Here is a 23314-nt window from a genome sequence, read left to right as displayed (position 1 = left end):
TGTTACCAATGTGTGAGAATCTACTGAAACCTGCTGTAGTGGACACTGACTCAGCTGTGCGAGAAAACCAACTCAGGCAGGCTCGCTACTACAACAGAGGGGCAAAGCCCCTGAGACCACTTCAGAATGGAGAACGGGTGCGAGTGCAGTCACAGGTGGCCGGACACACATACTGGGCACCTGCATCAGTGGTACGACAGGACCGGAATAGGTCCTATGCAGTAAAAATGGAGAATGGGACTGTGCTGAGACGCAACCGTAGACACCTGAGACCATCGCCAGGGGTGTCACCAACATCAGAGTCAACTGGCAGGAACCCGCCCACCCCAACTCCGGGTGGGGTCACACCACAACCATGCTCACCTGACTACGTCACACCACAATCCTGCTCACCAGCTGAGCCGGACCCTCAGACGACACAAGCTGGTGTCACCACCAGATTCGGCAGGGTTGTTAGGAGGCCTGCACACCTCCGGGACTTTGTTTAAGGAGCTAAATGTGTTTCACTGCTGTGTTTAGTTAAAGCACGGTTGTGCTGTTCTTCCCTCATAGGTCCTTTGTTTACAATTGGGTGGGACTGTTGTTGTTTTTTTTTTCTTCTCTGTTGTTTTTTTTTTTTGTTTTTTTGTTTTTTTTGTTTTTTTTCAAAAAAGGGGAGATGTTACAATGTATGGGTTTCACCCGGTGGGATTTGAGGGGTGCACCAGGATGTTTACTTTAGTCGGAAGTAACTCGGTAAAATGACTGAACGGCAACTCTGTGTGTGCGTCTTCATTTAATAAGATATCTAACATTAAAACACCCCTTCTCTCAGTAGATGTACCTGCAGCCGCGTCACGCCAACTGGAACAAGGGAGAAAAACCTCCATTTAATTTGTGATGGACAACAACAGTATTCACAAGTTGCACAGACAACAATACAGCAGAATGGCTATATGGATAAATGCCTGTATTTAACATCTAATCTGCAGGGTAAAAATAACGTTAATGCCTACATTGATATTGTCAAAGAAAAACTAAATGTGCGTGAAACATCAGCAGCAATGGTGTGGACAAATCATCTGTGTTATAAATAATTGCTGTTTTATTACTTTATGTGTACTTTTTGTTGTTTGACAGTTCAATACTCAGGTAAAAATAAACTAAAATGACAGCATCACAGTATGGACAGCAAAAGAGGACACAATGAAATAAATACCGTATTTCCTTGAATTTCCGCAGGGCATATTGTATGCGGCTGCCTTGAATTACTGCCGGGGCAAACTCGCTTCGCAAAATAATCAGCACATGCTTAGTATTACCGCCTGGTCAAACTCGTGATGTCACGAGTGACACTTCCCCTGTCCTCATTTTCAAAATGGAGGAGGTTGATTTCCATCCATCCATCCATTTTCTACCGCTTATTCCCTTTTGGGGTGGCGGGGGGCGCTGGCGCCTATCTCAGCAACAATCGGGCGGAAGGCGGGGTACACCCTGGACAAGTTGTCACCTCATCGCAGGGCCAACACAGATAGACAGACAACATTCACACTCACATTCACAAACTAGGGCCCATTTAGTGTTGCCAATCAACCTATCCCCAGGTGCATGTCTTTGGAAGTGGGAGGAAGCCGGAATACCCGGAGGGAACCCACGCATTCACGGGGAGAACATGCAAACTCCACACAGAAAGATCCCGAGCCTGGAATTGAACCCAGGACTGCGGGACCTTCGTATTGTGAGGCAGACGCACTAACCCCTCTCCCACCGTGAAGCCCGAGGCTGATTTCAATACAGGTAATTTGAAATCGCTTAAAGGGTAGAAGATTGAGAGCTATTCAGTAGGATTTAAGGTCCAAACTTACATCACACACAAATTTTTACTGCGTGCCTTTGGTAAGTGCCGAAGTGAGAAGAGGTTTTAAAATAATTAGCGCATGCCTACTTTTACCGCATGCCTTTGGTAAGCGCAGGAGTGAGAAGAGGTTTTAAATTAATTAGCGCCCCCGCGGCAATTCAAAGAAATACGGTAAATACAAATTTAAATCGTTTATTAAGTGCAACATTGATTAAAAAAAGATAGACGAATCATTAAATAGTGAAATAATTAAATCAATAATTAATGAAATCATTAAATAATTACATTTGATTTTACATTAAATAAAGCAATTACACATTTAATATAATTATTATGGATTTAATTAAAATTTTAATTATTAAAATGTGTGATTGTGAGTGTGAATGTTGTCTGTCTATCTGTGTTGGCCCTGCGATGAGGTGGCGACTTGTCCAGGGTGTACGACACCTTCCGCCTGAATGTAGCTGCAGGCTCCAATACTCCCCGCGACCCTAAAGGGACAAGCGGTAGAAAATGGAACGATACTTCCATCCATCCATTTTCTACCGCTTATTCCCTTTGGGGTCGCGGTGGGCGCTGGTGCCTATCTCAGCTACATTCGGGCGGAAGGCGGTGTACACCCTGGACAAGTCGCCACCTCATCGCAGGGCCAACACGGATAGACAGACAACATTCACACACTAGGGCCAATAGTGTTGCCAATCAACCTATCCCCAGGTGCATTTCTTTGGAGGTGGAAGGAAGCCGGAGTACCCGGCGGGAACCCACGCAGTCACGGGGAGGACATGCAAACTCCACACAGAAAGATCCTGAGCCTGGGATTGAACCCATTACTTCTCAGGACCTTCGTATTGTGAGGCAGACGCACTAACCCCTCTTCCACCGTGCTGCCCTGGATCGATACTTATTAATGTATTTATTTAATGCTGTCCCATTCTGCCCTTCATATCACATAGGCCTATTTAGAGTCTTGTTTTTTAATTTGTTTAATTATTTCAAATGTGAAAATCCTAGTATATTGTATAGTTCAGCAACCAAACTCTTTCAGTAAATCTAGCAAACATTTCAATAGATCACGAGTGCAAAATGTAACGTAAAATTGGGCGCAAGGTGTGCTCACTTAAAAACTACAACTCCCATGATGCTGTTCTGTTATCTCCTCTGACGTCACCATACATCAATGGCGTCGCAAGGGGATCGTACGCGTTACCTCGCATCTTCTGAGGACCAAGGAGAGAATAAATTAGCATCAGTTTCCTTTGGTTTTGCTAAAACATTTAGCAAGTTTAAAAATCTGAAAAGCGATGTCACGACTAAGGAAGATGACAAGGATTTCTTGACCGGAATCACCAGAAATGAATTACAGAGGTAGGCTTCGCAAGCTAATGCTAACCGTGTTTTTGTTTGAGCACTGCGGTCAACGTGACTTTGACGTTCATTCTGAATTAGTGTGCATTAATACGTTGTTTGAAGGCACTACGTGTCAAAATGTATTGTGTCGGATGACTCGCGTTAGTATATTGCACATTGCTAATTTTTTCAATGTTGTTTAGCACGAAACCGTCAGAAGCGAGAACGGAACGCATCATTCCTCTGATCCTAAAGAACCGCTGGCGCCTACCTTGCCAAGAAGATCAGAACGATGAAAGTGGAGAGAAAACGCCCATATCCACCCAACTTAATGGCCAAGGAAGTGCAGACAAGACCCTAGAATCAAGTGAAATTAATGACTCTGTGGAGGCTCAGGCTGTCAAAGAGCTTATAGCAGGTACTGCATGTGTACTTATAGGACATTACATGTTACCTAGTGTTTATAGCGGAGGTGATCATATCATACTTTTTGTGATTTTCATAGATTCCAGGAAAAAGCTTGAAGATATGCAGTCAGAAGCTAAGCTCAACCTCACCATTCCTATGTTGGCACAGAACAAGACGCCTGAGGGCTTTGAGGATGGGTACCATTTCAATGTGGAACTACGACCTGAACCTGTAAGTCAACTCGAGATGTTCCCATCATTATAAATTAACAATATTTTGACTTTTTTTTAACTGATCGATGACATCTGCCAAGCCCAGACAATCTTTATCGCAGCCGTGTCCTCAATGTTTACATGACTAAAGATTGTACTGGCGTGAAAGATTTTTTCAAAAACAGGGATGGAAATTTTCCGCGGATGCGTGGAATACCGCTGATTTTGGCGCCGCCAGGGTCATTTATATAATATAATTCCAATGTGTGAAGGCACCAGATTGGCTAGCTCTACTATCAGCTGACAACATCAACCAATGACATTGCCCGTTATAGGCGTCTGCACGCGTCGTTTGCCGACATTATCTAGTCCCTAATCCTCAATTATTTTGAGCGTTTCTGGACTTGTATTCTGTTTATATTGGTTGTGTTTATTGGCGACTAATCTGGAAAGAAAACACAGTAGCTCTCAATTAACATGTTTATTTATTTACAAAATAGTTTCAGACATGGTTAAGCTTATTCAAAATAGGAATATTTCATTAGCGAAAGATATCGACAAGGGCGTGAGAAACAAGTGGAACTGGGCATGGCTCGATATAGCTATCAAACTGAAGGTGAAGATTAACAACAATATCGTAGAAGTAGACGAACTGATCAGCGATTTCACTGCAAAGTACGATTAAGCGGGACGTGCTCAGTGCTTATATTGCAAGGATATTGTGAACTATGGATCCCGGGGAAAGGTGGCACTCTTTGACCACGCGAAATCGGCAAGGCATGTAAGTAAAGTGAGTTTACGAAGAAGTAATTTTTCACTGGGATCTGCCTTCAAGCTGAAGTCAAACATTGTCACAAATGCAGGCTCAAATCAACTATCGAAGCCTCCTACCTTCGACTCGGCTCCTTTCACACCAATCTACGACTGACGAGTCCATTCAGAAGTACAATACACGATCTTATAAATTTCAAAATGTTTATATATTTAAAATTCTGGTTAATCCATTTGTAGGCCTATTTTTGTCTATAATCCAAAAGTGTGCAATAATTTGATATATGTGTAAACTTGTATACATAAATTTCATCACATGATACACTTTTATGAAAATATTTGCTAATAAATGTGAAATTTTGGTCAGGAGAATATTGTTAGATTTTGACTAAAAATAGCAGGAAATGCATCCTAAGCTAACATAGATTTCAAAATTTTTCTGGGGGGGCATGCCCCCACACCCCCCTAGCAGGTGAGTGCACCGGGAGTACCCGGGTGCAGCCACTATGCAGCCTTCCACAATGCGGTGTTTTAGGATTAAAAACATTTCAGCTGATTTTGTAAATCTTCATTCCCATCCCTGCAAAAAGATGCAGGCTCAGGGAGACACAAATAATTATCCAGATTCCTTGTTACACACATGCAGGATATCCATGCATTAATTCCAGGAGGGCGTGTCTTACCAAAACACCTGCTCAAATTTGAGAGCATCCCGTCTCAAAGCTGCTTCTATGATAATAATCCCCACCACCATTGTTTTTTTATATTTGGTTTAAATTTATTTTGAAGTTGTATACATTATCAACGCGATACATCAGATTTTAATTTTTCTTTACTACATGTCCAAGAGGTAGAAAATCTTATCTCATCAAAGCTTATCTAATATTCCCCCTTTTTCACTTCATTACAACGGCTGACACATTTGTTCACTTTCTGTTCTCAATTTCTACACAATTTGCATCAATTCATTTTAAACACAAAAGTTATGATTCACTTAATGAGATCGATGATATCATCATGTCAAATAAGTTCATTACGTTTATCATAATTCTTCTTCTTTGTACTTTGTAAAATACGTGTAGTTGGAAAGGCCTCTTAAACTGGATCATATTAGTACATTGTTTGATTTATTTGCTTATTTCAAACCATCATTTAATTCCACATACTGATATGTTAAAGGTTTTTAAGTGTTAGACAAACACACAAATGTTATAAATTAGATTTAACTTTAGGGTTATATTTCTCCTCTATTGTTGATAAGAATTGTTGTACATTCGTAGGCGGCTGGTTTTAATTTGCTTTGTGCATACTTTTAGCTGTTTGGAAATGCACCAAGTCATTGATTTTTAATATCTTTGATTTGATGAATAAAGGGATTGTATGTTGTTTGTATTCAACATTACATATGGTGGAAAATAAGATAAGTTTCTTCCAAGTTAGTAACATTATCACTGGAGGATGAGGGGAAAATAAATGCCTGAGCATGCTACACAAACAGACAAAGACAAGGACAAAAAAAGAAACTAACCACTGAAGCTTCAACATAAAGTAGGAATGATCGCTATGGATGTCAATACTATCGATACCTAGTATGGTATCAGTATCTATACAATACTAGATTAGATTAGTTCTTATTGTTAGAATTAAATTGTAAATACATAGTGGGGATTGGACAAATTATATTTAACACAAGTGTAAAAAGTTCATAATACATTTAAAATAGGAGTTTATGGTTTGTATAAATATGAAGGTTGCCTTGTTTTTAGCATTGCGTTGACAGGTCTTCCTTTTTTGCGAGAAGTCTATCTAATTAATACAAGCTATGCAAAAATTGCGCCACTTTCTGATTTGTTTTGTCCAACAGATAGCATCCGTGCATCAATATAGCAATATATTACATGTACATTGATGTGTAGATCATATTTAAAATCAGAACACACTTGCATGCCCGTGTGTGTCATAAGGCGACGCAAGCACGTGTGCCACTGAAGGAAATGAAACAAACGCTCGTAAGTAAATAAATTCATGCATTGTTCTTAAATAAGGTTTAAAACATGAGATAATTAATTTACGTGTTAGATACTTCAGTCTTACACACATGTGCATGTAACTTGCACAATGACAGCTGACAGACACAAAGACCTGTGGGCAAAACACAATTTGTAAATAATATTGGTGCACATGTACATGAAGAATGAAACAGTTGTATCATGTTCTTCAGTAGATCTGTCATGTTCAACCCTTGACAAAAATACATATTTCAATCAAAAATAACCTGATTTCTTCACATCTCACTTATAAGCAATGTAACCTTGGAAACATGAAAAAATAGGTATTTCCTTCATATCATAATACATATCGATATTAGCCACTATTAAAAAAATATATATTTTTATTCCATATAGACCCGCTGTAATCTAATGACTGTAATAATATGTTATAAAGCAAGAAATGCATTTAAATTAGTGTGAATGCAGACTGTGTTTATTTGTTGAATGTGACATTAGCTGTCTATGTATACAGTCCACAGACGAAGATTACGAGAGAGTTCCTGTCGATGGCTATGGGCTCGCTTTGCTAAAGGGGATGGGCTGGAAGAAAGGAGAAGGCATCGGACGTACCTTTAAACAGTAAGTCATCATCTGCCTCACTTATCTTGATTAAAAGTCTAATTAATAGTGTCTTACGTAATATTTACTAGACAAATTGTTGTGCAGTGCTTAAAAGGGGTCATAATGTTAAGTGAGGGATGGTGTTCATCGAAAATGGGAATCAGAGGGCTAAATGGAACAAGCAGTGGTGTGTTCAAGATCCATCCATCCATCCATTTTCTACCGCTTGTCCCTTTAGGGGTCGCGGGGGGTTGTAGGAGCCTATCTCAGCTGCATTCAGGCGGTAGGCGGGGTACACCCTGGACAAGTCACCACCTCATCGCAGGGCCAACACAGATAGACAGACAACGTTCACACTCACATTCACACACTAGGGCCAATTTAGTGTTGCCAATATCGTCCCTTCATATTACTTGCCTGTACTTCTTCAGGTGTGATATAATAATGTGGTAACACGGGGGGTGGAACAATGCTGACCCAACAATCCCATCCAGTTGTACCCTATAGTAACAAATGCTATGTAGATTTAACACTGCTTTACCCTTTTCCTGTGACAGAGATGTGAAGCCATATGAATACAAGCCCCGTGTGATTGGTTTGGGACTTGGGGCGGATCGCTCAGCAATAAAGGACCTGCAGCCTGCCAAACGTCGGCGCCCGCCTAAGCCAGGTGATGAGCGGCACAAAGAGGAAGAAGAGGAGCAGCTCGTGTTTGGTCGTGGAGGCTGTGTGCTGATGGAGTCAGGGGTACATAAAGAGCGTTATGGAAAGGTAAAACTGTTTGTTTTCATGATGCGCATCCAGAAAGCAAATGTTTTCATGATGCTCATCCAAAAAGCAAAGGACACAACAACCTGCTTAGACTTTTCCCACGCTCTTGATAACTTTGCTGCAGATTGAAGCACTGGACACAGACAACGCTCGTGTTCTGGTGAAGCTGGCAATTGGTGGCAATGTGGTGTCCGTCCACCAGTATGCTGTTAAATTGGTTGGACAAAAGGAATATAACAAAAACAGCAAAGACCTAAGTAAGTGGTAATATATGGATTTTGGTTAGAAGGTGCAGTGATATCAATTGTATTTTAGGTGTTTTACTTTTGACCTTAAACAATTTAACAATTTACCAGATACAGCATTGGGTACTTTTTGATAATAATTCAACAACTTCTCAATGGCCTCAATTGTTAAAAGATAGAACATAAACAACAACTCTCATATCAAACTGCATCAAATTGTTCAAGAATATAATGCCCAGTTTTGATCGACACTGTCACTGATTAATATAATCTATGGTTATTATTTAATTCTACACAGGTGCAAACTACATGAGTATACAATTGTGCTGTCAAAAATATTTTTCATAGATCACACATTAATCACACTTTTGAATTTGGATGAATCATGACTAATCACAGGTTATTACTTGCTTGCATAATTTAAATTTCTTAAAAAAAGAGCCCATTGTATTTTTCGGACCGTAGGCCGCACCGGATAATAAGGCCCACTGCCGATGAGCGGGTCTATTTTCATACAAAAGGCGCACCGAAATATAAGACGCATTGATGGGGTCTTGTTATGATTTTTTTCCCTAAATTTAAGACACTTCCTTGTGGTCTATATAATATGTAATGTTGGTTGTTTGGGCAAAATATTGCATGGACTATGTTTTCTGACAGTCGCTTCAGGATGCGCCGTTTTGTTGGCGGTCTTTTTAACATGCCTCCACTTCGACAGCATCTTCTCCTAATAATGTCTGTTGTACCGGTGTTGCATGCTAGGACGGGGGTCAAATATGTGTCAAAAGATGGAGCTAACTGTTTTAATGACATTCAGAAATAACTTAAACCAATAACAGAGCAGCATTTCCTCATCCGTGGCTCAATAGTGCAACAAAAACGCTGGAAATATGTCCCGTGAAAAACGTCTCACCGGAACTCTACTAACTAAAATTCTATGGGTGATTTATGTAAACCCATTACATCGGTAGATTGATTTATGTAAACCCACTACATCAGTAGATTTTAGCCCTTCCATAACTAGTATAAGTTAGAACTTTGTGCTACTTTATATTAGAAATGGCAACAGCGGAGGATGAATGCCTCATAACAAGAAGATAGTGGAAAAAGAAGAAGCTTATCAACTATGGTGTCGTACGGACTACGATGGCGAACGCGCGCACTTTTATAGGACTTATGCAGATCCCAAATACACATCAGCAAGTACCAGAATATAAGAAAAGTTTATTTTGCATAATATTGTCATGCAAAACGCCAGATAATGTCTGCTAATAAGTGTCAGTTTGCAGTCCTTATACATACACACCATAATAATACCCGTATGTTGAAGCAAAGTACATCTGACTACGGTAGCCGTAATGCTCCCACAATCCATAAAGCGGTGCGGCTTCATAGCTTACCAAAGTCATACTAAAACATTTTGACAGATTTTTGAGCACCATGTGTAATGTGCTATATTGTCAATGGAACATGTAAAGTTTTGGTGTTGTTTTACTAGCGTCATCTTGCAGTCTACATGTGTCTTTTATGTGTGACGGCCATCTACTGGTCACATTTATCATTACACTATATACCAAATAAAATAGCTTTGAGGTCGGTAAGCACAACCAAAATTACTCTGTACATTAAGCGCACCAAGTTATAAGGCGCGCTGTTGATTTTGGAGAAAATGAAAGAATTTTAAGTGTAAAAATACAGCAATATTTGGACATAAACGCAATTTTATTGTCAGAATGTCATGCATAAACATTTTAAAATGTTCTTGATACTTGTTACTTGAATGCAATACATTTATTTTCTCAGAACTTGGTAATAGTTATATCTAAAGTCCAGTCTCGGTATTTTAAAGTGAAATTTGCCAGTTAGCACACTAGTTGTAGTCTCCTCACTTCACAGACGCATGCATTGACCTGATTACTGACCATAGAACAACCCGTGGCGCCTTATAGGTAACCATTACCATACCAGTTAGGTAAAGGAGCATGCATGTTTTAAAAAATTGTGTGATTAATCTGCATATATATACATAATCAGAACAATGTTTTTGTCAATGTTTTTGTGATTAAGCACATGATTGAACATGTTATTTTTGACAGCCCAACATACAATATTGAAATGCCCTGGTAACAACTTGTTTCTTTTTTGTTACATGAAAAAGTTTGGTGTTAATGCAGAATTAACAGGATTTATTTTAGCTTAGGTTTCGGATACTTTTTCTTACAAGTCACGTCACATCTGGATGTTGGAATTTGAACTACTGCTGACATTCAAGAAACCCTATACCTACTTACAGGTCGTCTAAGCAAAGTACATAAAGAGAAGGTAAAAGAAGACAACGAGCGACGCCATCAGGAGGAGAAAGAGAGACGGCATACAGACAACATCAAACATCAGTCTTCAGAGAAAGACAGGAAAAGAAAACACAGAGAATCAAGTAATGACAGGTACGTCCATCCTTCCAAAGCCTGTGCATTGTTTACCCTTCCTCTTTAATAAGGCATATTTGTTACTTCTCCAGAAAGAAGTCTTCCGAGAAAGAAGCAAAGCCGCCCAAGGCACCGCCCTCTTGGCTACAGAGAGACTTAAAAGTTCGTTTTGTAGACAAAACTTTCAAAGCGGGCCGATACTACAACTCTAAGGTAAAAATAACACAGATCTGCTCTAGTTTTGTTGATACTTCATATCTATTAGTGTGAGATTTTCATGAGTCCCCATTCTACATTGCTAAGCAGTAACTAAACTAACTTTCACACAATGTAATCATAGTGTACAAAAAATTTTTTTCAGATGCGCGTGGAAGATGTCTTGAGCCTGTCTACCTGTATTTGTCGAACTGAAGATGGACATTTGTTAGACAGTGAGTCCATTTACCTTTTGTGTTTGTGTGGTTTGTCTGCTGGGAACGTCCGGCAGAGTCTCCTGTCAGAGAAAGTTTCAATTCCCACCTCCGGAAGAACTTCGAACATGTCACGAGGGAGGTGCTGGACATTGTGTCCGAGTGGACCATGTTCCGCACCTCTATTGTCGAGGCGGCTGATCGGAGCTGTGGCCGCAAGGTAGTTGGTGCCTATCGGGGCGGCAATCCTAAAACCCCTTGGTGGACACCAGCGGTGAGGGATGCCGTCAAGCTGAAGAAGGAGTCCTATCGGGTCCTTTTGGCTCATAGGACTCCGGAAGCAGTGGACAGGTACTGACAGGCCAAGCGGTGTGCGGCTTCAGCGGTTGCTGAGGCAAAATCTCGGACATGGGAGGAGTTCGGGGAAGCCATGGAAAACGACTTCCGGACGGCTTCGAAGCGATTCTGGACCACCGTCCGCCGCCTCAGGAAGGGGAAGCAGTGCACTATCAACACCGTGTATGGTGAGGATGGTGTTCTGCTGACCTCAACTGCGGATGTTGTGGATAGGTGGAAGGAATACTTCGAAGACCTCCTCAATCCCACCAACACGTCTTCCTATGAGGAAGCAGTGCCTGGGGAATCTGTGGTGGACTCTCCTATTTCTGGGGCTGAGGTCGCTGAGGTAGTTAAAAAGCTCCTCGATGAGATCCGCCCGGAGTTCCTTAAGGCTCTGGATGCTGTGGGACTCTCTTGGTTGACAAGACTCTGCAGCATCGCGTGGACATCGGGGGCGGTACCTCTGGATTGGCAGACCGGAGGGTGTGTTCCAACTATCGTGGGATCACACTCCTCAGCCTTCCCGGTAAGGTTTATTCAGGTGTACTGGAGAGGAGGCTACGCCGGATAGTCGAACCTCGGATTCAGGAGGAACAGTGTGGTTTTCGTCCTGGTCGTGGAACTGTGGACCAGCTCTACACTCTCGGCAGGGTTCTTGAGGGCGCATGGGAGTTTGCCCGACCAATCTACATGTGCTTTGTGGACTTGGAGAAGGCATTCGACCGTGTCCCTCGGGAAGTCCTGTCGGGAGTGCTCAGAGAGTATGGGGTATCGGACTGTCTTATTGTGGCGGTCCGCTCCCTGTACGATCAGTGCCAGAGCTTGGTCCGCATTGCCGGCAGTAAGTCGAACACATTTCCAGTGAGGGTTGGACTCCGCCAAGGCTGTCCTTTGTCACCGATTCTGTTCATAACTTTTATGGACAGAATTTCTAGGCGCAGTCAAGGCGTTGAGGGGTTCCGGTTTGTGACCGCAGGATTAGGTCTCTGCTTTTTGTAGATGATGTGGTCCTGATGGCTTCATCTGACCGGGATCTTCAGCTCTCACTGGATTGGTTTGCAGCCGAGTGTGAAGCGACCGGAATGAGAATCAGCACCTCCAAGTCCGAGTCCATGGTTCTCGCCCGGAAAAGGGTGGAATGCCGTCTCCGGGTTGGGGAGGAGACCCTGCCCCAAGTGGAGGAGTTCAAGTACCTAGGAGTCTTATTCACGAGTGAGGGAAGAGTGGATCGTGAGATCGACAGGCGGACCGGTGCGGCGTCTTCAGTAATGCGGACATTGTACCGATCCGTTGTGGTGAAGAAGGAGCTGAGCCGGAAGGCAAAGCTCTCAATTTACCGATCGATCTACGTCCCCATCCTCACCTATGGTCATGACCGAAAGGATAAGATCATGGGTAAAAGCGGCCGAAATGAGTTTCCTCCGCCGTGTGGCGGGGCTTTATCTTAGAGATAGGGTGAGAAGCTCTGCCATCCGGGAGGAGCTCAAAGTAAAGCCGCTGCTCCTCCACATCGAGAGGAGCCAGACGAGGTGGTTCGGGCATCTGGTCAGGATGCCACCCGAACGCCTCCCTAGGGAGGTGTTTAGGGCACGTCCAACCGGTAGGAGGCCACGGGGAAGACCCAGGACACGTTGGGAAGACTATGTCTCCCGGCTGGCCTGGGAACGCCTCGGAATCCCCCGGGAAGAGTTAGACGAAGTGGCTGGGGAAAGGGAAATCTGGGTTTCCCTGCTTAGGCTGTTGCCCCCGCGACCCGACCTCGGATAAGCGGAAGAAGATGGATAGATGGATGGTTTGTATTCCATGATAAGACACTCTTTAAAGTGGTAAATATAATTTGTAAGTGTCCAATTCCCACTGTAAATAAATAGATATGTCAAACAAGTTACAAAAGACAACAACAAACAAATGAGACTATTTGTTTCCACCCAGCAATTGACAATGAAACAAACATGACCTCAGTGGGAACAAATGTAGAGGGGGGAAAATAGAGTAGAACTTCTGAAATACCTTTGATAAATAGTTTATGATTAAAGAAAATTGCAATTGCCCTAAGATGTTTAATTAGTGACAATCAACACAAACTGTTATTTAATGTTTTTAAATGCATGTTTTGTCCTGTGACAGATGTGAAGCAAAATATGTTGGAAACCATCATCCCAAAAGGTGATAATAATGCCATAATGGTTGTACTTGGCGAGCATCAGGGGCAGGTAAGCAGAGTCATCTGGATTTTCCACACTTTTAATGTGTTTAATGATGTGCTCACTCAACTAAGCATCCAAGTGTGTGTAAACAGGTGGGGCGTATTCTGCAGCGGGACAAGAACAAGTGCAAAGCAATGGTCCAGCTGGAAAGACACGAGAAGCAAGTGTTCACTTTGGACTATGACTGTATTTGTCACTATTTGGGAGCTGCAGACCACTGCTGAATTTAATTATTCCCATACTTTATATCCCATCTGGACTGTTTTTGAAAGCCCTGTGTTTTATTGAAACATCAAAATATATTGTTTCGGGATTTGTAATAAAATCATGGATTAGCACAGATATTACAATATCTGTCACCTTAGTATTAAGAGGAGTACATCAAATAAATCAAGTTGGTCTTTCTAAAATTAATCTCACATTGTTTTACTGTATACGCATAATTGCACAATAATGAGCAATTGGTTAAAAAAAAATTTGAAAAAAAGATGCAGTCTCATTTACAAAGTTTCCCCACATTTATTTGCAAACCATGCCTGGAGGTGGTTATTGTGACAAAGTATTACCCCCCCCCCCCCCCCCCCCCCCTTTACATCATATTAAAACATATTTACATTTGTTGTAACTAAAACAATCATTTCACACAGCGATTATACATAGGTTACATCTTCAAGCTTAGTACAGTTAGTACAATGACTAGCAACCACCTCTCCTTAAGCAATGTATTGCAAGGTCAAACCAACTAGCTCAGGTTTTTTTAGGGCTTTGCTGATTAAAACGTTGAGCTAATTATTTTGCAACCCTCAGACAAATGTGATGGAAATTAGAACTTTATAGCCATGAATTTATTTTACTCCTTCGGAGGATGGTTAGCTGCGTTAGCCCGCAATACAGCTCCTGGACTAGGGTATGGTCGCTGCTGGAACAAAGGCCCAGCCGCTGTGGTATCGGCTCCTGTCTTTGCTTCATTACGTTTGGGAAGACCACTTGACCATAAGCCCCTGTAAAAAAAACAAAAGTGGGGTGAGTCAACAGGGATGACTTGCACTTCGACACAACTGGACCAGGAGCTAATGAAATACTGTACTTTGGAGCATCAGAATATGCACTTGGATCCATGGGGTCGAGTTCATCTTCTTTTCTACCTGAAAAGCATTGCATAAAAGACAGTTAAGAAATGAGCATAGACAGCTGGCACTTGAAAACATTTTGTAAACTAAAAAAACATACCCTTATTTCTTTTGCCCTTATTATAAGGGGCTATGTCGTCTCTCCTCTGTTTTCTTCTTTCCCTTTCCCGCTCTCGGTCCCTTTCCCGATCTCTGTCCCTTTCCCGATCTCTGTCTCTGTACCGCTCTCTGTCTCGGTCCCGCTCTCGATCAGACTTCTCAATTGGACGTTCGCTTCTGTCATCTCCCTCAGCTATACATTTAATTCAATACATTGTTGAGAAAAAAAAAAAAAACTCGCCAAACTTTCAAATAGGCTGGTGTTTTTCTGACCTTTTTGTTTTTTTGCAGGTTTTGTTATTAAAGCAGATGGGTCATTTGGTGATAGCCACGCTACCAAATCTGTCTCCACATTCCAGTAATAAGGAAGACCACTAGATTGACGAAAAACGGAGAAAACATTTGGATTTACCCCTGCAATTTGTTATTTTAAAATATTAAAATGACTGCAGGAGAACCGTAATCCACAGTCTGATAATTACTGGTCGATTCATCCATAAATTGATGATTGTTAAAGACTCTGCAATATGAGTGTTCAACAATGGTACACTTAAATGTCTGCCTAAGTGGTGTGATTTTGAATTACTTGATAGGAAAATGGTCAAATGTCAACAATATCAGCACGTTACTGGAAATTATGTTTACCTACCAAGCAGGGTCAAACACTTTATACCAGTTTGGTGGCAGACTTTCCACCCTGGTGGCTTCATAATCTACATTGTTGTCATCATAATCTTCAGCAATAATCTCCTCATCCACCCCTGGAGAAAGAAAAAAAAAAGCAATATGGCAGAGGAATTAAATAAAAATGATTTCCGGCTGCGTATTTCTGTAATTTGTTTTCCTTCTTATTCCCACCCAACCTTGCTCTGATGGTTTCACAATCCCTCTCTTAGCCAAGCGGGCCAGCAGTGCCGCAGGAAGAGGCATCCTGCAACATAGAAGAAACATTGACAATTTACATCATTTCACAACTGTGTTTTTACATTTAAAAGTGACATTGTGTACTTATTTACCTGATTGAATGTCTAAAATATTTAAAATTGTGACACGACATGGTTCGTTATATTAAAAAAGAAGAATGTAAATGACTTTTGTTTTCTTATCCATTTTCTACCGCTTATTCCCTTTTGGGGTCGCTGGTGCCTATCTCAGCTACAATCGGGTGGAAGGCGGGTACACCCTGGACAAGGCGCCATCTCATAGCAGGACCAACACAGATAGACGCCATCTCATAGCAGGACCAACACAGATAGACAGACAACATTCACACTCACATTCACACACTAGGGCCAATTTTAGTGTTGCCAATCAACCTATCCCCATGTGCATGTCTATGGAAGTGGGAGGAAGCCACGCAGTCACGGGGAGAACATGCAAACTCCACACAGAAAGATACAGAGCCTGGAATTGAAACCAGGACAGCAGGACCTTCGTATTGTGAGGCAGACGCACTAACCCCACTGCCACCGTGAAGCCCAACTTTAGCTTTTTGAGGAACAAATGTAATTCTAGTCAACATTGCTAACACATTTCGATTCCATCCATCCATCCATTTATAGCGTTTGTTCCTTTCGGGGGTGCTTTGCGCCTATCCCAGCTGCATTCGGGCGTTAGGCGGGGTACACCCGGGGCATGTCGCCACCTCATCACAGGGCCAACACAGACAACATTCACATTCACACACTATGGCCAATTTAGTGTTGCCAATCACCCTATCCCTAGGTGCGTGTCTTTGGAGGTGGGAGAACGTGCAAACTCCACACAGAACAAAATCGAAACCAGAACCTTTGTATTGTGAGGCACACGCACTAACCCCTGAACAACCTCCATACCAATCATTCCAGCACACATTTTCCTGGCTGCAGTAAATATTTAAAAGTGTTGACTCTGGAATTTGGCTGTCACAGAAAAGGGCAACAATAAAATAAGGCAAAATGCTCAATTGTTAGAAGTTCAGTCAGTCAACTACAACAGGACAACGGCGGTAAACACGAACTGAACATTTGCCGTGGGCTCACGTCGAATAAGCTCTATCTAAACTCGTAAACAAAAGTCTCATTAAACAAACGATCAATATTAAGTTGGAACACCCAAAATTATGAAGTAGAGGGTGCAATATTTACCTCCTTAGATACAATTTCCTCTTTGAACGAAGGGAGCAAGATACCAAGTCCCACTAAGGTGCACGCTGCGCACATCGATGACGTGATTGTATTTCCATCGTTCATCCAGGCTTTCGACTTATTTTAAACTAAAAAATTACACAAGGGATACAATAATGATGTTGTTAACTGAATAAATATAAATGAGCAAACAAAGCACTATTTTTTAAAAATAATATTGTTTAAAGCGACTTCGCTTGATTTAACTCCAGGTCGCTAGATGGCGTCTCTAATGTGGCGTGCAACAAAACTGCCTCTCAACTCAGTCGAAGAATGCAGAAAGGAAAGATAATGACAATGACGTCACACATCCAATGACCACAACAAACATGGAGGAATATGCGCGTGAACCTTGGTGAGATTTCTTTAAAATGTTGTTTTATTTAATTAAAACAATTCAGCCCCTTGCTACCTGTCGAGTCTTGTCGGAGATAGTAAATAATTAACTCCAAGCACAGTCAGTCGGCTGGTTTGCTCAGTTGGTTAGTAGATAGTAAAATGAAAGGCTCTCTCACTCTAGTCTCTGTAATCAGTGAGCGTTCACGTAACTACTTTGCTAACATTCAATTCTTCAATGTTATTTCGGTGATTTGGTATCTGTCTATCGATCAGTTATTCTAATTAACCTAATCAGTTTTACCTTTAATTGAAATCAAATCAAATCAACTTTATTTATAAAGCACATTCAAATTTTACCACAGGGGTAGCCAAAGTGCTGTACGATGGGCAGGTTAAAAGATATTACAATGACCTAGCAAACAACACAACACAACACAAACAGAACGTGATAAACAATAAATAAATAAAACATAAAAACAGGTTCACAGCAGGTGTATAATGGGGCGCCATTGCAGGATGGATATCACTCAGTGTTAAAAGCCAAGGAATAAAGGTATGTTTTTAAGAGAGACTTAAAAACAGGAAGAGAGGAGGCTTGTCTAACACTCAGAGGTAGGTCGTTCCAGAGCTTGGGAGCAGCAATTTTACGCTACCATTAGTAAATAGTTCTTTACAGTTTGCACTTTTAGGGAATGTATGGGTTGTTTGTTACTTATTCGTTTTTAAGATTCTTTATTGGTTTCAGAGTGCTGGTATTGATACCGGAGGAACAGCATAAATCTAATTTTAAAACTATCAATGTCAGTCCTCAATATTTATTGTTGCAGATCATTATAATGTTATTATCCTGTTGTCGAATGTTGATCATATTTGTTAAAAGCCCCTGGAGGATAGTGGATGACTGTGGAGGTGCTTTCACCATGGGTGCAATTGGAGGAGGAGTGTTCCAGGCTGTCAAGGGCTTCCGAAATGCCCCAGCTGTAAGTGCATCTCCCAAAACTTTCTCCTTTGACTCTGTATTTGTTTATGTCAAGTATAGCAATACTTTAATATTTCAGGGAGCTGCACATCGGCTGAAGGGTAGTGCAAACGCAGTGAGGATTAGAGCGCCGCAGATTGGAGGTGAGCAAGTCTTACCTGCTACTAGACTACGGTGTCGAGTGTATTGATTATGCATCGTCCCCCTTTAATTTATGTTGCAGGAAGCTTCGCAGTATGGGGAGGTCTCTTCTCCACAATTGACTGTGGTTTAGTTCGTCTCCGAGGAAAAGAGGATCCCTGGAACTCTATAAGTAGTGGTGCTATGACAGGAGCCATACTGGCTGCACGCAGTGAGAAAAAACTCTGATAGGTCACAGCCAAGTAGACCTTTCCAAAGCACTCTATAAGCGCTGCTTGCATGACCATCTTGGGTAAGTTAATCAAATTCAAGGGCTTTTCTGTTTCCGTCCAGGTGGGCCATTGACCATGTTGGGCTCTGCCATGATGGGGGGAGTTTTGCTAGCCCTAATTGAAGGTTTTGGGATCCTCCTAACAAGATACACAGCACAACAGTTTCAGAACCGTGAGTTTTGCAAAAGACACACACATTGTCAAGTGTGTAATGGTCTCATTTGTGACAATCATATCCAGCTTCCCCTCTCAGAATGAAGCTACAAACCAAAAGGATGTGCAAGTTCACACAATAAAATCACATTTATTTTAGGCTGTATCTATGTAACCATGATACAAGCTGACTCAGACTAACTATAGCTTTACCGAAGATGACGCAAGAGTATGATGACCTTTATGGGTGAAAAAAAATGATTGTAGTGACTGACTCTTCATCCACACTTGCAACTTGGTGTTTATATATTCACAAAAAAAATTAAGGTAGCTACATCTTATTTTGTACTTCATTTAACTGTATGTCCTACAAGTACATTTGCAGTAGAATTTTTTTTAAGACTTTGCCAAATATCTGCTTGAAACCGGAAGCCTGCACGACACGGTCATATCTTCTTTTTTCTCCTCTTCAGCTAATCCTTTTGCAGAAGATCCCAGTCAATTACCTCCAAAGCAGGACGGTCATCAGTCGGCACCCAAGGGTCAGTTTCAATAGAGCAACAGAGGATAGCTGTTGACATGACGACTTAAGTCCAGCAGGGAAGCACTTAGACTTAGCAGCAGGTACCGACAATGATGAGATGGAGAAAATTATATTTTACTTTGGTGTCAAATCGTCACACTATGTATAAACTTTAGGTTAAAAAAACTTACTGTGAATTGTATAAACCAAATATCAAATATTTTTCCGTGACTGGATTGGTTTTATATAAATTATCAGCGTTGACACATACATAAACTGTATATCCATTCAGTTACAAATTATAAGAAATGTTCTTATCCGCTTTTCTGATGGGTTTCAGAGGAACTGTTTCTCCCTCGATGTCAAAAGTTGCTAGTTATCTTGCTGCTGATACATTTTATTATGTTATCAAATGTTTACCATTTTAAAGCGATAGTATTAACATTATGAAGAAGAAAAAACATGGACCCAGATTTCCCTCGCCCGGACGCGGGTTACCAGGGCCTCCCTCTGGAGCCAGGCCAAGAGGTGGGGCACGATGGCGAGCGCCTGGTGGCCGGGCCTGTTCCCATGGGGCCCGGCCCGAAGAGGCAACGTGGGTCACCCCTCCAATGGGCTCACCACCCATAGCAGGGGCCATAGAGGTCGGGTGCAATGTGAGCTGGGCGGCAGCCGAAGGCAGGGCACTTGGCGGTCCGATCCTCGGCTACAGAAGCTAGCTCTTGGGACGTGGAATGTCACCTCACTGGGGGGGAAAGAGCCTGAGCTAGTGCGCCAAGTTGAGAAGTTCCGGCTGGATATAGTCGGACTCACTTCGACGCACAGCAAGGGCTTTGGAACCACTTCTCTCGAGAGGGACTGGACCCTCTTCCACTCTGGCGTTGCTGGCAGTGAGAGGCGACGGGCTGGGGTGGCAATTCTTGTAGCCCCCGGCTCAAAGCCTGCACGTTGGAGTTCAACCTGGTAAACGAAAAGGTAGCCTCCCTCCGCCTTCGGGTGGGGGGACGGGTCCTGACTGTTGTTTGTGCTTATGCACCAAACAGCAGTTTAGAGTACCCACCCTTTTTGGGAGCACTCGAGGGAGTACTGGAAAGTGCTCCCCCGGGTGATTCCCTTGTCCTACTGGGGGACTTCAACGCTCACGTTGGCAACGACAGTGAAACCTGAAGAGGCGTGATTGGGAAGAATGGCCGCCCGGATCTGAACCCGAGTGGTGTTTTGTTATTGGACTTTTGTGCTCGTCACAGTTTGTCCATAACAAATACCATGTTCAGACATAAGGGTGTCCATATGTGCACTTTGCACCAGGACACCCTAGGCCGCAGTTCCATGATCGACTTTGTAGTTGTGTCATCGGACTTGCGGCCTTATGTTTTGGACACTCGGGTGAAGAGAGGGGCGAAGCTTTCTACCGATCACCACCTGGTGGTGAGTTGGCTGCGATGGTGGGGGAGGATGCCGGACAGACCTGGGAGACCCAAACGCATTGTGAGGGTCTGCTGGGAACGTCTGGCAGAGTCTCCTGTCAGAGAAAGTTTCAATTCCCACCTCCGGAAGAACTTTGAACATGTCACAAGGGAGGTGCTGGACATTGAGTCCGAGTGGACCATGTTCCGCACCTCTATTGTCGAGGCGGCTGATCGGAGCTGTGGCCGCAAGGTAGTTGGTGCTTGTCGGGGCGGCAATCCTAAAACCCCTTGGTGGACACCAGCGGTGAGGGATGCCGTCAAGCTGAAGAAGGAGTCCTATCGGGTCCTTTTGGCTCATAGGACTCCGGAGGCAGTGGACAGGTACCGACGGGCCAAGCGGTGTGCAGCTTCAGCGGTCGCTGAGGCAAAAACTCGGACATGGGAGGAGTTCGGGGAAGCCATGGAAAACGACTTCCGGACGGCTTCGAAGCGATTCTGGACCACCGTCCGCCGCCTCAGGAAGGGGAAGCAGTGCACTATCAACACCGTGTATGGTGCGGATGGTGTTCTGCTGACCTCAACTGCGGATGTTGTGGATAGGTGGAAGGAATACTTCGAAGACCTCCTCAATCCCACCAACACGTCTTCCTATGAGGAAGCAGTGCCTGGGGAATCTGTGGTGGACTATCCTATTTCTGGGGCTGAGGTCGCTGAGGTAGTTAAAAAGCTCCTCGGTGGCAAGGCCCCAGGGGTGGATGAGGCCCGCCCGGAGTTCCTTAAGGCTCTGGATGCTGTGGGGCTCTCTTGGTTGACAAGACTCTGCAGCATCGCGTGGACATCGGGGGCGGTACCTCTGGATTGGCAGACCGGGGTGGTGGTTCCTCTCTTTAAGAAGGGGGACCGGAGGGTGTGTTCCAACTATCGTGGGATCACACTCCTCAGCCTTCCCGGTAAGGTTTATTCAGGTGTACTGGAGTCGAACCTCAGATTCAGGAGGAACAGTGTGGTTTTCGTCCTGGTCGTGGAACTGTGGACCAGCTCTATACTCTCGGCAGGGTTCTTGAGGGTGCATGGGAGTTTGCCCAACCAGTCTACGTGTGCTTTGTGGACTTGGAGAAGGCATTCGACCGTGTCCCTCGGGAAGTCCTGTGGGGAGTGCTCAGAGAGTATGGGGTATCGGACTGTCTTATTGTGGCGGTCCGCTCCCTGTACGATCAGTGCCAGAGCTTGTTCCGCATTGCAGTAAGTCGAACACGTTTCCAGTGAGGGTTGGAGTCTGCCAAGGCTGTCCTTTGTCACCGATTCTGTTCATAACTTTTATGGACAGAATTTGTAGGCGCAGTCAGGGCGTTGAGGGGTTCCGGTTTGGTGACCGCAGGATTAGGTCTCTGCTTTTTGCAGATGATGTGGTCCTGATGGCTTCATCTGACCGGGATCTTCAGCTCTCACTGGATCGGTTCGCAGCCGAGTGTGAAGCGACCGGAATGAGAATCAGCACCTCCAAGTCCGAGTCCATGGTTCTCGCCCGGAAAAGGGTGGAATGCCATCTCCGGGTTGGGGAGGAGACCCTGCCCCAAGTGGAGGAGTTCAAGTACCTAGGAGTCTTGTTCACGAGTGGGGGAAGAGTGGATCGTGAGATCAACAAGCGGATCAGTGCGGCGTCTTCAGTAATGCGGACGTTGTACCGATCCGTTGTGGTGAAGAAGGAGCTGAGCCGGAAGGCAAAGCTCTCAATTTACCGGTCGATCTACGTTCCCATCCTCACCTATGGTCATGAGCTTTGGGTCATGACCGAAAGGATAAGATCACGGGTACAAGCGGCCGAAATGAGTTTCCTCCGCTGTGTGGCGGGGCTCTCCCTTAGAGATAGGGTGAGAAGCTCTGCCATCCGGGAGGAACTCAAAGTAAAGCCGCTGCTCCTTCACATCGAGAGGAGCCAGATGCGGTGGTTTGGGCATCTGGTCAGGATGCCACCCGAACGCCTCCCTAGTGAGGTGTTTAGGGCACGTCCAACCGGTAGGAGGCCACGGGGAAGACCCAGGACACGTTGGGAAGACTATGTCTCCCGGCTGGCCTGGGAACGCCTCGGGATCCCCCGAGAAGAGCTAGACGAAGTGGCTGGGGAGAGGGAAGTCTGGGTTTCCCTGCTTAGGCTGTTGCCCCCGCGACCCGACCTCGGATAAGCGGAAGAAGATGGATGGATGGATGGAGTATTAACTTATAAAATTTGCATTGCTTTCTACAACAGAGGAGTAAATATTGCAAATTTGACCTGTTTGTGTATGTATCACTGTAATTACTTTAATTGAAGCAATAGCCATCAGACACAAAAGCACTTTAAGAAAATGTTTTCTCCTAAAGGTGTTTTAGCAACATGGGCATATGTTTGATGTATTGAATGATGTTTATTACATTGTTGTATATATTTATAGAAGTGGCTGCAATAAATAAAGAAATAAAAAGTTATTTTTAAAAATGGTGTTATTTTCTTGTCCTTCTCCAAAGCAACTCTGGTG

At 43.4% G+C, this 23314-nt stretch overlaps 3 protein-coding genes across 4 annotated transcripts; 2 read left to right on the top strand and 1 right to left on the bottom strand.

Annotated features, from left to right (window-relative positions):
* The first annotated feature begins 2983 nt into the window (after positions 1-2983).
* On the top strand, positions 2984-14002 carry gpkow (G patch domain and KOW motifs). The gene is made up of 11 exons (XM_061904101.1): positions 2984-3205; positions 3391-3605; positions 3693-3826; positions 7102-7208; positions 7748-7961; positions 8086-8218; positions 10500-10650; positions 10725-10845; positions 10994-11063; positions 13509-13594; positions 13681-14002. The coding sequence occupies exons 1-11, from the start codon at positions 3018-3020 to the stop codon at positions 13810-13812; spliced, it is 1551 nt and encodes a 516-aa protein (XP_061760085.1). The 5' UTR covers positions 2984-3017; the 3' UTR covers positions 13813-14002.
* A 416-nt stretch (positions 14003-14418) lies between these two features.
* On the bottom strand, positions 14419-17078 carry pqbp1 (polyglutamine binding protein 1). The gene is made up of 7 exons (XM_061904102.1): positions 16944-17078; positions 15681-15748; positions 15467-15578; positions 15091-15191; positions 14819-15010; positions 14676-14733; positions 14419-14589 (listed from the first exon to the last, which is right to left on the bottom strand). Exons 2-7 carry the CDS (start codon positions 15745-15747, stop codon positions 14439-14441), a joined length of 681 nt encoding a protein of 226 aa, XP_061760086.1. The 5' UTR covers position 15748; positions 16944-17078; the 3' UTR covers positions 14419-14438.
* A 187-nt stretch (positions 17079-17265) lies between these two features.
* Positions 17266-23274, top strand: timm17b (translocase of inner mitochondrial membrane 17 homolog B (yeast)). Of its 2 annotated transcripts, XM_061904099.1 has the most exons (6): positions 17266-17337; positions 18202-18301; positions 18380-18443; positions 18524-18652; positions 18775-18885; positions 19340-23274. In XM_061904099.1, exons 1-6 carry the CDS (start codon positions 17297-17299, stop codon positions 19420-19422), a joined length of 528 nt encoding a protein of 175 aa, XP_061760083.1. In that variant the 5' UTR covers positions 17266-17296; the 3' UTR covers positions 19423-23274. The 2 variants fall into 2 exon arrangements, with proteins under 2 accessions (XP_061760083.1, XP_061760082.1); XM_061904098.1 differs by having other exon boundaries at positions 18202-18443.
* The last annotated feature ends 40 nt before the right edge of the window (positions 23275-23314 follow it).

This window comes from Nerophis ophidion, linkage group LG06 (genome assembly GCF_033978795.1).
Source record: "Nerophis ophidion isolate RoL-2023_Sa linkage group LG06, RoL_Noph_v1.0, whole genome shotgun sequence".
In the NCBI taxonomy this organism is placed as follows: domain Eukaryota; kingdom Metazoa; phylum Chordata; class Actinopteri; order Syngnathiformes; family Syngnathidae; genus Nerophis; species Nerophis ophidion.
This window is presented reverse-complemented; position numbering and strand designations above follow the sequence as displayed.

Coding starts and splice junctions, on each gene's coding strand:
- gpkow (XM_061904101.1), top strand. CDS start 3,018: ATGGCGTCGCAAGGGGATCGTACGCGTTACCTCGCATCTTCTGAGGAC. Junction 3,206..3,390: donor ACCAGAAATGAATTACAGAG/GTAGGCTTCGCA, acceptor AATGTTGTTTAG/CACGAAACCGTCAGAAGCGA. Junction 7,962..8,085: donor ATAAAGAGCGTTATGGAAAG/GTAAAACTGTTT, acceptor ACTTTGCTGCAG/ATTGAAGCACTGGACACAGA.
- pqbp1 (XM_061904102.1), bottom strand. CDS start 15,747: ATGCCTCTTCCTGCGGCACTGCTGGCCCGCTTGGCTAAGAGAGGGATT. Junction 15,192..15,466: donor AAAGTGTTTGACCCTGCTTG/GTAGGTAAACAT, acceptor TCGTCAATCTAG/TGGTCTTCCTTATTACTGGA. Junction 14,590..14,675: donor GCATATTCTGATGCTCCAAA/GTACAGTATTTC, acceptor TTTTTTTTACAG/GGGCTTATGGTCAAGTGGTC.
- timm17b (XM_061904098.1), top strand. CDS start 17,297: ATGACCACAACAAACATGGAGGAATATGCGCGTGAACCTTG. Junction 18,444..18,523: donor TAGAGCGCCGCAGATTGGAG/GTGAGCAAGTCT, acceptor TTTATGTTGCAG/GAAGCTTCGCAGTATGGGGA. Junction 18,653..18,774: donor AGCCATACTGGCTGCACGCA/GTGAGAAAAAAC, acceptor GTTTCCGTCCAG/GTGGGCCATTGACCATGTTG.